General features: G+C 46.7%; 1 protein-coding gene across 4 annotated transcripts in view; it reads left to right on the top strand.

Moving 5' to 3' along the window:
* Positions 1–12567, top strand: part of LOC147258012 (protein phosphatase 1 regulatory subunit 29-like) — a 181061-nt gene that overhangs the window by 149570 nt on the left and 18924 nt on the right. For all 4 annotated transcript variants that reach the window (XM_086212317.1, XM_086212319.1, XM_086212320.1 and 1 more), the window contains 3 exons: positions 7808–8333; positions 10278–10427; positions 11380–12374. In XM_086212317.1, coding sequence (XP_086068443.1) covers positions 8145–8333; positions 10278–10427; positions 11380–12374 — 1334 coding nt within the window. In that variant the 5' untranslated portion in view covers positions 7808–8144. The remainder of the gene's footprint in view (positions 1–7807; positions 8334–10277; positions 10428–11379; positions 12375–12567) is intronic.

Genomic DNA, 12567 nt, shown 5'->3' on the forward strand with positions numbered 1-12567 from the left:
TTTTCCATTTCGGTGCACCAGCTCTTGGACTGAATCAAAACTGCATGGAAGTAGAAGCTGCAAATATCCCTGAGAGATGGCGGCGCTCTCAGAGCTCCAGGCTGCCGGGCTGGTCTCCCTCTGATGCCGCCGCTGGTCTCCACGCAGCTTAGTTTCCCTGCCGGTCATGTTGGGTTTCTGCTTCTGAGTCTCCGTTGATTTGTCCCGGTTCCTCTGTTCCTCACTGTTCAAGAATTCCTACATTCGCTCTCTGACTTTGTCTCCTCACACCTCTGAAATCACATCACACCAGCGGCGTGACTGACAGCGTGCGTCATTACACCTTCGTGATTATGCAACTCGTTTGTGCCGTCGATCCCCTTTGTTCTCTCATCTAGGAAAATTCAACTTGGCACTGAATGCACCCTTTCAATGTTTCCTTTCACGTACCCGCATTATTAAGATGCATTCAGAAGCTGCGATGACATCATGCAGCTGGCTGGCGTCATTGCAGCCGGTCCCTTGGCAGCTGGAGGGCGGTTTGAGAGCAATTGTGAGGTGAATGAAGGCAGGAGCGTCGCCTCTTCTACCTACACGTCTGAGACTAACTGCATGAATGCTATCCGTCATTGTGCTAAGCTAACGGGCGGCCGCTGGTCTCTGCAGGTCTCAGCTCAGCAGTGGACGAGGGTCTCTCTCTTCTTGTCTGTGGAGGATGACAAGTTAGCGTCTTTCCCCTCAAAGTAGTGGCTTTCGAAGAAGAAGAGGTACATCGGCATCCATGTTAAACTCCATCATCCTCTGTGGACAGGGTGGCTCCAAACATGGTCTGTCTGGAATTCCTGTAAACATGTCGGACGACAGGATTCATGTTGCTGTTTTTCGGAGGGTAACTATTAGACCTTCAAGGCTTCGAAAGACATTACGGGCAAATTGTACTGGTTCAGTCGATCTGACTGAGACGATCTGAAGAATCGGCAGTGACAGGAAGTGAAGCAGCAACAGTGTACAATGCTTCAATGAAATCTTGGTGAGATTGGACTCGGAGCCCCGGGGTGCCTCCTTTACCGAGAGAACGACACTCAGACTGGACCGCTTCCACGTGTGAGTGCGTTCCATCGTTCTCTCCGTCTGGTTTCATTGCAAACCATTGAATGATTTATAACATATTATTGATGGCTCCCTCTCAGAGGATCCCCTGATTTAGACTCACTGACTTTTTACTTGCCTGTTTAATGAACGGGTAAAACGGTTGCTCCTCCTGCTCGTCTTCGTCTCTCTCACTTCCACATAAAGATTAACCTGCAAAACAGACTCCAGCCCCAGTGGTCCACGCCCGTAAGAAGGCCTTTCCTGAGAGCCTGGAACCGGGTTTGCATTCCAGCCATCTTGGGTCACACTTCTGGAATCTGTAAGTCTCATCTGACTGCGGCTACAACCTGCGTCAACTCACCAGCTCGTGGAAATGCAGCCTGGAATCACACACGGATCAGCGTGACGATGCAGCCATGCCAACAGTTAGCATCCCAACTTTACTCTTCACGATGAGGCTTGTGGTGGAGGTGTGTGTGTGTGTGTTTTGCTTCTTGTACAGTGTGAAAGGAATGCTAGTTTGTCTTTGCTTGAACATCCATCTCAGTTTCTTGCCTCCAGGCGTGGAAGTGCTGCTCCCACAGGGGGCAGTTACTTCAACATACCTGCTGAGTAGAACTGCGGGGGAGAGCTTTAGCATCAGCTTTTAAGAGTAATTAAGACACAGAGGTACAGCAGACATTCACAGGCGATGACGCCAGGGCTCAAACACACACACACACACATCATGCAGGCTGTTTTTGTTACATTTTGATTTAACGGCTTCACTGAATATTTGCATTCTTTGCTTATCGGATGCACACATGGTTGTCGTGAGTCAATCTCACAAGGATAGAAGTCTGTCAGAATGTGTACACACAAAGTTCCTTTAGTCGGGTGAATCTCACAGAGGTACAAGTACAGACCGCCATCACGTACCCGCACATCAGCCTGTGGCGGGCCGCCATCTTAGGGGTTCTGTGGTTCCGCCTGGTCTCCATCGGTAAAAGTGGTACGAACACCTCAGTCCTGTAATCTACAGTCTCGTCATTGGCTTGGCTGTTTATTTTTTTACGTCGACTGGACAATCTGAATATTGCAGTTGTTTCACAATCTGTGAACAGTTGTTTGATTAACAGTTATTGAGAAAAACAATTACATCTCACAGAAGTTTGTAGTATTTATACTGCAGTAACGTAACGTGTTTGGGCGCTGTGGTGGAAATGGGGGGGCAAAGGAAACACCACTTGGTAACGTGTTGTCAATGTCGCTAAAGGACAACTGAAGGAAAGTCTGATTGGCACCAGCTGACCGTTCCAGAGACGGAACCCCCCCCAAAAGAAACCATTCCCCTCTACTTCCTCCGTCCTCACGGCAGCAGTTTGGTTCCACCGCTTGAACCTGTAACCAAATCACATCTCATCATATTTCTGTCTTCCGAGATGGTAAATGCACACGAGGCCTTTCATTCACACACACACACACACACACACACACACACACACACACACACACTGTACAGTAAGATGAAAGTCTGCAGCATGAGAACACGTTCATGGAATCAGACTCCCGTTCGAGCCTGGGGGGGGTGCCTGGGGGTGGATTTCTGAGAGCTGAGCATCTCACTGCAACGCTCTCCAAGAGGGACTAACACAACATGAATGTTTCAGTTTCATAGAGAGAGAGAACGAGCCGGGAGTGGCGCCGATCCCCGACGTTCCTCTCAGCTCTGTTCTCCAACATTCCTGCCTTCTAGGAACGCCCAGCGATCACCGACTGGAGTAAATGCAAATTAAGCAGGTTGATTTTTAGTGGGGGAATCAATTAAGATAATTGGACATAATTGTAAAATGTGGTGATGTGTAACTGCTCGTCAAAGACTTTTAAAGGGTCTGTAAATCCGCACGATCAAGAAGAAGAAACCATTTCCAAAATAGTACAGATGATATTAAGTGTTCCTGTCCTGTTCGTGGAACGTAACCCCAGCACTTCTCTGCCAGGTTACTCTCTCCCGGACTGAAGTGGATTTTGATATTTTTACAAAAGTGTTGCTTCTATGTGTCTTCATTTAATAGAATTTTGACATTTGCTGCTTTTATTATTTTTACACTTTGTAGCTCCTGATCCCCTTTCACATTCTTGCACCTAGAGATTTGCCACTTGTGGAAACTGTGTCATAAATCAAAAAGCCTTTTTACTAAAATTGCCCGCGGCGAGATCTGTGGAACCAGATGGAACTCTTCCTGGAGAAATATTAGAACGTTTATTGATTTCTGCTTTGATTGATTTAATTTCCAATATTTCACTCCAAGTTCAACAGCTGCAAATGGAACCTGAGAGTTTTGGTGAGGAACTCTGACTCCAGGTAGATGGCAGTTGGCGCTGTGTGTGCGCCATGCGGAGGCGTCCAGCTGATCGGGGTGCAAGCCACAGAGCAAAGAGGCCGTCATTGGACACCTGATTATTCATAGGTGTGTTTAAGGCGCGGCATCACTCAAACCACCCGAAGAGCTTCATGTCATTGCCTTTGAACTCTAGGTCGCGCCAAGAATTAGCCTGTTGCTTTATTACTGGCCTACACATTCCGACTCGGGAGAAACCACGCCTCGTTTTCATGTTTAGGCATCTGTTGGCACAGGTGGTGCGCAAGGTCGTTTGCTAGTGGGAGGGCGATGGCGCTTGGCCTGAGAACGTCATATGCACCAGTTTGAAACAAGAAATTACTTGATGGGGTGCCAGCTTGCGCCGCGCTGAGAACAGGGATCATCATCTTGTGTGGGCGGCGTGGTTTTCAACGGTGACATGCCTGCCATCCTCGTGTCCTTACCTCGCAGATTGCTTTCCCATCCACTCACGTCGACACTGGCAAAGATCCTCCCAGCGTCCACAAACACAAGAAGTGGCTGAAGGCTCTCAGTGGCTGACAACGTCCCCTCAGATTCACGTTCTTCTCGAGGGAGCGTGCGTGGGAGCTAGGAACAGATGTTACGAACACTCCAAAGCAAAGTGGAGCGAAGCTGATGCCAAGCAGACAGCAGGTTGTTGAGAGAGGAAATGAAAGACAGATGCATCTTTTTCCAATACATCACTGTTAATGCAGGCTTACTCATTAAATTGTTTTATTTTGTGATATTAATAGAACATAGTGATCATAATAGTTGTTTTCAAGTGGTTTGTTAGCATTAAGCTAACGGTGAGCAGTGGCAATGAGGTGTACAAGCCCTGTAATCCAGAAAAGCACCAAACGCAGGCTGGAGGCTGGCGGAGATGAACAACATGGAAAGGAGGATAAATATGCAGAATCATGGAAGCCTGAAAGGAGAAGAGAGAGGAGAATTCAGCAGGAAACCGGATTGGAGGGAAATGTGCGGCAGCTTCAAAGGTGTGAGCTGGCTGGCGCTCATGGATAATGTGTTATAGGCATAATTCTGCGCTCAGGTTCACGGAGCTTCCCACGCCAGTTCCTGGCTGGGTGATTGGATGATCCACAGGCTGACCTGCTGACTGGTGGGAGACCTGATTGGCTGCGGTTTGCCTGAACTGGCCTGCTGACGGCTGAATGTGGATAGGAACTGTGTGTTGGAGGGGTTCCGTAAGGACCGGTGGCTCCGTGAAGCTCTGGTGGACAGAGTTTAGAGAACAGGTTGAAGTCTGAATCATGACCTTAAAACGTCACTAAGTGGTGAGAGACCAGGGACCGACCCTCCAACCCAGCAGGGGGGCACCCGTAGTCCAGGTACAGGCACAGTAGCGTGACATCAGTGAGAGGAGAACTTTCACTTATTAAACATGTTTCAGATCACGCTTGGCAGCCATGTTTGCTGGACCATGTTAGGTGGACTGTGGTCCAGGTTTAGACTCGGGGACCGTCCTCTACTAGCCCCCATCTATAACCAGGAGTGTTTTTCTATTTTAACCTTTACGGCGCTAGTTTAGCATGCCAGGAATCTCAGACTGGCTTCATGCCTTCTTAATCATCTCACATGATGTGAGTCAGCCAATCAAAACTGTCCCAGTTTACCAGACCCCAGCAACTGTGAAGATCCCTCAGTTTCCAGTTGTTTTGTTTGTTTTTCATTCTTTTTAAACGCCTGCACCCTTCCTAGCACGACTTGGGGAACTTTCCATTTCTGCGACCTGACATCATTAGTGTTTTGTCAGGGGGGAGGGGGAGGCAACATTTAATTAAAGCCTCGCTGTCAGGGACCATAATTAAACACAAAGAGAGCCTCGTTTGGAGAAGAAAAGGAGGGAAAATTAAGGCTGTCTCCTCCCTTGGCTTCTTGTCAAAATAAAACCAATGGCAAGAAATTGATAAAAGCAAAAATGAGGGGCTGTGAAAGCACACAAAAGGTGTCAGGTTGTGTTCTGGCGATGAAGCACATTCATTTGTGTTCCTGGTTGAAAGGCAGCATAGATAAGCAGGATTAAAACAATGCAGGCCTGGGTAGAGACAGACACACACACACAGAAGAGATGAGAAAGACAGAGGGAGACAGGCAGATAAAACAGAGACGGAGATACAGGCAGAGATGGAGAGACAGACAGGAGACTGACCCAGATGATGAGATCGACTGGAGGAATGAAGTCAGGATCATTACAGCGTCATGAATTTAAAAAATACCGTGTTGATGTGTGTTGTTGTGACTGGACCTGACAGTAAACAACCAGCCGTTTGAGTGATTTGTGCGTTGTGTTTGCAGAGCGTTCTCAGCGCTACGTCAGGCAGGCAGCCACGTTCCATCAGATAGGCTGCGAGTACAAACTCCCGACGGGGAAACAAGCCAGTAATCGCAAGCATGACACACTTATTTTTTTGCGTGTGTTCAGTTGCAGAAGTGTGCCGGCGACTTTGTTGCTCGATTCCCCTCAAACATAATGAAAACGGGGATATGCAGCATTTCAGCCCTCGGAGGGAGAGAGGAGGCGCCGCTGACAGAGGCAGGATGAAAGACGAGGGATCAGTGCACGTGTCGGCGCGGCCGCTACTATCCGTCTGTATCGTTTGATAAATAATTCACTTTGTTTGCTTCTTGTTATCATGGTGTGTAATAATGCTCGTCCTCCTCTGACCAAGTTAGAGCAATACTTCACCAAAAACATCTACTTTGCCTTTCAGGTACTCACTAACAGGAGGCTTGAGCTCACTTTCTCCCCTGTCGTACTTCTTTGTGACACCAGGATGTAGGAGGAGCCAGCCACGCAGATGTAGCTTGAGGCTAATGGCAACTGACAGATTAAAAAAAAAAAAAACACAGCAAAACTTTCAGAGGATGTTTGTTCACAAACTCTGTGACGGAGCGCTGAGCCCGCCCAGCCGCCGCACTCAGAGGAACCATCCCGCTCGCGCTTCCCCGCTGTTGTTCATTGTTTTGTCCGTCAGTTGCTGTTAGCTTCAAGCTACATCTACGAGGCTGGCTCCTCCTGCATTCTCAATGCTGCAAGAAAAGCATCTCCGTGAGCTAAAGACTTCTACCGTACTGGCGAGTCAAAAGGCGAACGATGGTTGAAGCTAAATCAGTGGAAAGCATCCAGCTCAAAGCTGAAGACTCCCAGAACCTGGACTTGTTGTTCCACCGATCTGCACGTCGCCTCTGATGGGGTTTCTTGATTTCACACGTGTGGATGACAGCATCGCTGGGTCAAAGGCAAATTGAAGGCCTTTGGTGGAGAAATTGAATTGTCAATATCAATTTCATGGAACAATTTGAGGAGAGCGTCTTGGGTTGCAGTGCCACAGAGATGAGAAGTGACCAGGAGGCTAACTGGGGTGCGAGGCAGGGCTGAGGATTAGAGGGAGGCGGAGCAGGAGAGCGGGCCAGTGTATCATGGAGACATCCGACGTTGGTTTCTATGACTCCGCGTAGGTTGGGTCGCACCGGCTGGTTTTACCCTTAATCTGATGGTCTCACCGTGTGAAGGGAATTCATTTGGAGTGGAGAGCATAAAACTCAGATGTTCATGTAGAGACCAGATAACTTTTCTCTAGAAGGGAATCAAAACTTCGTAAACAAATTAAAAGAGTCTGAACTGTGGTGATGAGATACATAATATTTTACGCTGGATTAGAGTCTAATCCATGCTTAATCCCCTGAGAAAGGTAAATAGCTAAATGTCAGCTAGTATCCTGTTAAAACATGCAAATTACAACAGCCCTCCTCTGTTTTCCACTTAGCCCATCCACCCATTTTCACCCCTATATAACTGCAGCTATTAGATTTTCATTGTCTCATTATGTGCCTCAAAGTTGAAATAATAATGAACTGCAGCTGCGAGCAGGCAGACCCTGTAAACAGCAGCAAAATGACAGAAGAAAAGTGCCGCTTCTTTCATGAAGTTGGACATTTCCATTTTTATGGGTGTCGTGCAGACAGAGGAGCTGCCAGTGATTCTCACACGACACTCATATTTGCCTCAACGTGCTGTACCCCCCCCCCAAAAAAAACCGCTTGTTTCATCTAAAAAGCCAAAATATATTTCTGGTGGCTTTATGAAGACTTAATTAAATAATCAGGGCGGTTAATGGATTAATTAGGGGGCCGAGGTACCCTGGAGGGATTGGCCGCCACAGCTATTAGTTTCATACACCTTTTTAAACACAGTTCCTTTAGAAATGAGCTCTAAACTCGCTTAGCTCACATCCATCTTGTGATATGTGAACTGTATTACAATTTTCTTCTCCTAATTATTTTGTCATTTTCAATATTAATGTGAATCCTCCATCACCCCCCACTGCCCCTCCCTCTCTGTGTCACAGGCCTTCCGTCGTCCTCTGACTGAGAGTTGCTCCCCGTCTGTGCTGTCAACACGTGGACCTGTGGGGGGCCATGAGTAGCTGCTGGGGTGGCAGGATCCAAAACCCTTTGACGTGGAACACCTGAAATGGGGACGGGACTTGCTGCCATGCTGCAAGCTCAGCTCTAATCACCGTGAAGACGCCCTTCCTTTCACCCTCCTCTCAACTTGGATTTGGCCTCCTCGCTCCTGACCTGCAACCCTTCCAGATTTAAAACTGCTGCTCGCTGCCTTCCTCCCTTCAAGTCCCTGCTTTTTTTTTTCCACTGAGGCGACCTGAAACACTTCTAATCCAAATCATGGCCAGCCGACTCTGCCTCTCCTCCCTGTTTCTCTGCCTCCTGCTCCCTGCACTGTTGCTCCTGCACCTGCCTGGTATGAAAGCGGATTGCTGGCTGATAGAGGGGGATAAAGGCTACGTTTGGCTGGCTATCTGCAGTCAGAACCAGCCTCCGTACGAGACCATCCCTCAGCACATCAACAGCACGGTCAGTGTGAATCGAGGCTTTGACACCACCACAGCCACCTCTGTTGCGCCGGTGCTTCCTTTTAATGGTTCAAATTAAAAAAGACACATCATTAATCCTGAAAGCGATGTCTGCGAAGCTGCAACACACGATGGTCGCCGGTTCACTCAGGATGAGGCGTCTGGTGCACGCGTTGGCTGGTTGTGAAAACTGTAGCTGCGTTTCCATAGCAGTTTTTCACAAAATGAAGGCGACGTTTTAAAAATTTTGACCAAGCACCATCGCGATATGCAGGTGTTTCCACTGACTGGTGTTCAGCACATGAGCTGTAATTCTCATCCTGCCAGACTCCATTTTGAGGAAGGTGGAGGTACAAAACCTTTTTCATTTTGGAGCAGCTGCCTCTCCCTCATTTCTCTTTCTAATTCCTTGTAAAATGCTGCATTTCGCTGTTGTTTGCTATCAAGAATGGCGGTTATATTTTCGCTCCAACAACTTGCAAAACAATTCCGTCTCCTCCTCCGTCCATACATACCGTGCCATCTGTACTGCAGGTGAAAAGGTCACCCAACTCCCCACGTCACGTCTGGTGACGTGTAAATGCGAACGTGTTTCCGTTGTATGTTTGTGATATTCTTCTTTATCAACGCGTCTGAAAAAAAACACCTTATGAGAGCGTAGAAACGTTTCGGCGATATTTGAGAGGTTTTTCAAAATTTCCAAGTTTCCATTACTAGTTTTTTATTGCGATATTTAGGTTTTGCGCAATTGTAGGGGTACCTGAAACAGAGCGACAATAATATGATAACTTGCGTATTAGAAAAATTGCTTTGACGAAAAAAGTTTACTACATCTGGAGCACACGAGAAAACAAGAATCCCACAATCCTGGTGAGACGCTCAGACAATCATGCTACATCTTTCATCCCAATCCCACATAACCATAACAAGCCGAGCTGCTTCAGCCACTGGTTTGTGCTCCTTTAATCTCTGGAGAGGTGGGAGGCTGGATTATGGGACCGGACATTTTTGAGTGGGCTTTAACTCCATGCAAGTAAACGTTCCACATGGAGAGCAAAGAAGTCATAATGGCTAATGGTTAAAATACAAAAATCATTCAGTTTAGTTTGTCTGCATTGTTTTGGGGAGTTTGAAGCGATCCGGTTGTAAACGGCGTCCTCCAGCTCTGATGTCACATCTCCATGCTGTGAGCAGCGAACTGAAGAGGGAGACCAGGATATCTGAAGCTGGCACCAGAAGATCTAAAGTTCTGGACCGATGGCTTCTGAGACTGCAAATGATTTACAAAGTGGTTTGCTGTTTGCATCAAAAGTCAACATACAATAAATGTGTCTTCCTTCAATTTGCTGAATAAATGCTGAAAGCAGTCAGAGGAAGCAGCCACGGTTCATCAGTGTGTTCTGATACACACTTGTCATGTTAGAAAAGATTGATGGAGGCGGCAAAATACAACAAAAAAACACTGAATGTAGCAACAACACAAGAAAGGTTTAACTCCCAGTAAAGATGTTCTTTTTTTAACCTCCTTCGGAAAAGAGTTAACCCTCAAAACGAGAGGAGGAAATTCCTTCTGACATCATCATGGCAGAAACTTGCCGGCTCAAAAGAACCAACAGGCACCACTGAGTAAGTCCTCAAGACCCAGGTAGCTGTCGATGGTGAAGACGCTCTGTTCTTCTGCTCTCTTACATGCATCTGTATGCGTCTTATTCCTCTATTTTGCCATCTTCTGATAAAAATATTCATTGTGTACTGTAGTAGCATTCAGGACATCCAGCAGTCCCCGGTAGGGAGATCGAAGGAGAGGTTCTCTATTGCTTCCAAACAGGCAGCGGCATCAGTGATGAATTGGCTCATCTGTTGGTCTGTTCTCTGGTTCTGCTCCATGGCTGCCTTGAGGTGCATTACATCAGCTGAAAGTAATCTGCTTTCTTGTCCCTATTAGGTCCATGACCTGAGGCTGAATGAGAACAAAATTAAGGCTGTGCTCTTAACCTCCATGTACCGCTTCACAAACCTTACTGACCTCAATCTAACCAAGAACGAGATCAGCTACATCGAGGACGGCGCCTTTGCTGGACAGGCCAACCTGCAGGTTAGCAGCCTCGTGTCTCTGGTCTTTGTTTATCTCTCAGTTATTTTAATGTTTACTTTCTGATGTATATTTCTTACGAGTAAAATGAAAGGGATAAAAGTGGAGATGACTCACGTCAGTTCCATAAATGGTTCAGAAGAAACCTTCAGCTGATGACCTGACCAAACGTATCTTGCTACATGTTGTTCTACGTTATTATATTGTATTGAGGTCGGCTGAATCAAACTGAGTTCTGATTTCAGAAGTTGGAAGTTTTCACTGGCGAAATGTTGACAAGTTTTCAGAGAAGTCCTTGAACAATGTTTAAAATCCCGTCTGAAGATATACCTTTAGGGCAAAGTGTGAGCGTGGCATTACCAGGATGTCAGTTCCCTGTTTTTGTCTGAGAACTATTTGTTTTTAACCAAAATTTGTTTTATTCACTGGATTAATGAGTTGATTGGTGCAAGCCTGATCTGAGCAAGCAGAATCTGTGACACTGCTGCAGTAAAATCAGTGAAATGGATCATAATAATTTCCTAAAGGGAGTGTGGACTGGCGGAATGACAGAATATTTATGTTTGAAATTGTCTTTGAGAAGTCTGCAGGAAAACTGTGCTGATCTGATGTGAGATTTGATGACTGATGTGTTTCTTTGTTGTGTTTTTTAAAAGACTGAAGCCAGAAAAATAGGAATTGTGATGTTTTATTTGACTGAAGGTGGCGATTTGAACCGTAAAACAAATGTCAAACATCCCTGATGACCTAATATAGAACAGACCATCTGTTCCTTTTGAAAGAGCAGTATGGAATCGGAACCTCCGACACTTGCTGCCACACAAACAGTGTAACTTGATCACTCAGTGACCTCTGCCTTTTGTTTTACACACCTATCGTCAGTCAAGCAAAAACATCCACAAGTCGTGTCCCTGATGTGCCAAAGATTTAAAAGGTTGCTTTGGTTCTGTCACAGTTTCTCCAGCTGGGCTATAACAAGCTAACCAACCTGACCGAGGGCATGTTGCGTGGATTGGGTCGAATGCAGTGCCTCTTCCTTCAACACAACCTCATAGAGGTCATTGCCACCAATGCCTTCTGGGAGTGCCCCAGCCTCAGCAGCCTGGACTTATCTTCCAACAAGTTAGCTCGTCTTGACCCTTCTACTTTCACTGTCCTAAACCGGCTGTTGGTATGTGAACTAGCAGGAAACCCTTTTCACTGTGGCTGTGAGCTCTACAGCTTTCTCACCTGGTTGGAGGCGTTCAACAACGTCACTCATACCTACGACCGCCTACAGTGTGAAACCCCTCGCGAAATGACTGGTTATCCACTTCTGAGCCCGTTACCTGGTCATGGGAGAAACGCCCGCATCATTCTTTCAACCAGATGTCAAGATGGCGTGATCATTCCAGTGATGTCCTCCACAGGACCAGATGCAGATGGATCAGGGATGGGGTTGGACAACCCAGACCAGGGTCTGTACCACCAGCCAACTATGTCGTCCACTGCGGATCCCACCTACAGCCATCAGATTTCTATGAAACTTCAAACGGTCTCGCTCTTCACAGCTTCTGTAGTGGTTCTGATCCCGCGACCCTACAGTAAGATGTACATTCTCTCGCAGTACAACCACACTTTTGTTGCAGATATCAGGCCCCTTAAAAACAAGAAGGAAATAGTCATGTTGGATAAACTGAAGCCACACACCAACTACACTTTCTGTGTTGCTTCCGTAAGCAAATCTCAGCGCTACAACCATACTTGTCTTTCTTTTACCACACGAGCTATTGGGCCAGAGGACCCCCGAACCAATCCATCCACAACGACTCACTATATCATGACCATACTAGGATGTCTGTTTGGCATGGTTATTGTGCTTGGATTCGTCTATTATTGCCTCCGGCGGCGGCGCCTCCAGGAAGAGAAGGAAAAAGCTATAAGTGTGAAGAAAACTATTCTGGAGATGAGGTACGTTAAGTTTTTGAAGAAAAATCTGAAGGGCCAGGAATGACTACTTTTGACATGACTATGAATTCTGATACACCCCGGGTGGAACTGTTATTTATAACCCACGGCAATACTAACTTAGAAAAATGCTGCTTGTGGCATCAGTTTATCATGTTACGGTGCATTGCTTTGATTTGATTGCTTTGAATTACTG

The sequence above is a fragment of the Aulostomus chinensis genome, chromosome 8 (genome assembly GCF_037954235.1).
Source record: "Aulostomus chinensis isolate RoL2024-O1b breed Wild chromosome 8, RoL_Achi_v1.0, whole genome shotgun sequence".
Lineage (NCBI taxonomy): Eukaryota > Metazoa > Chordata > Actinopteri > Syngnathiformes > Aulostomidae > Aulostomus > Aulostomus chinensis.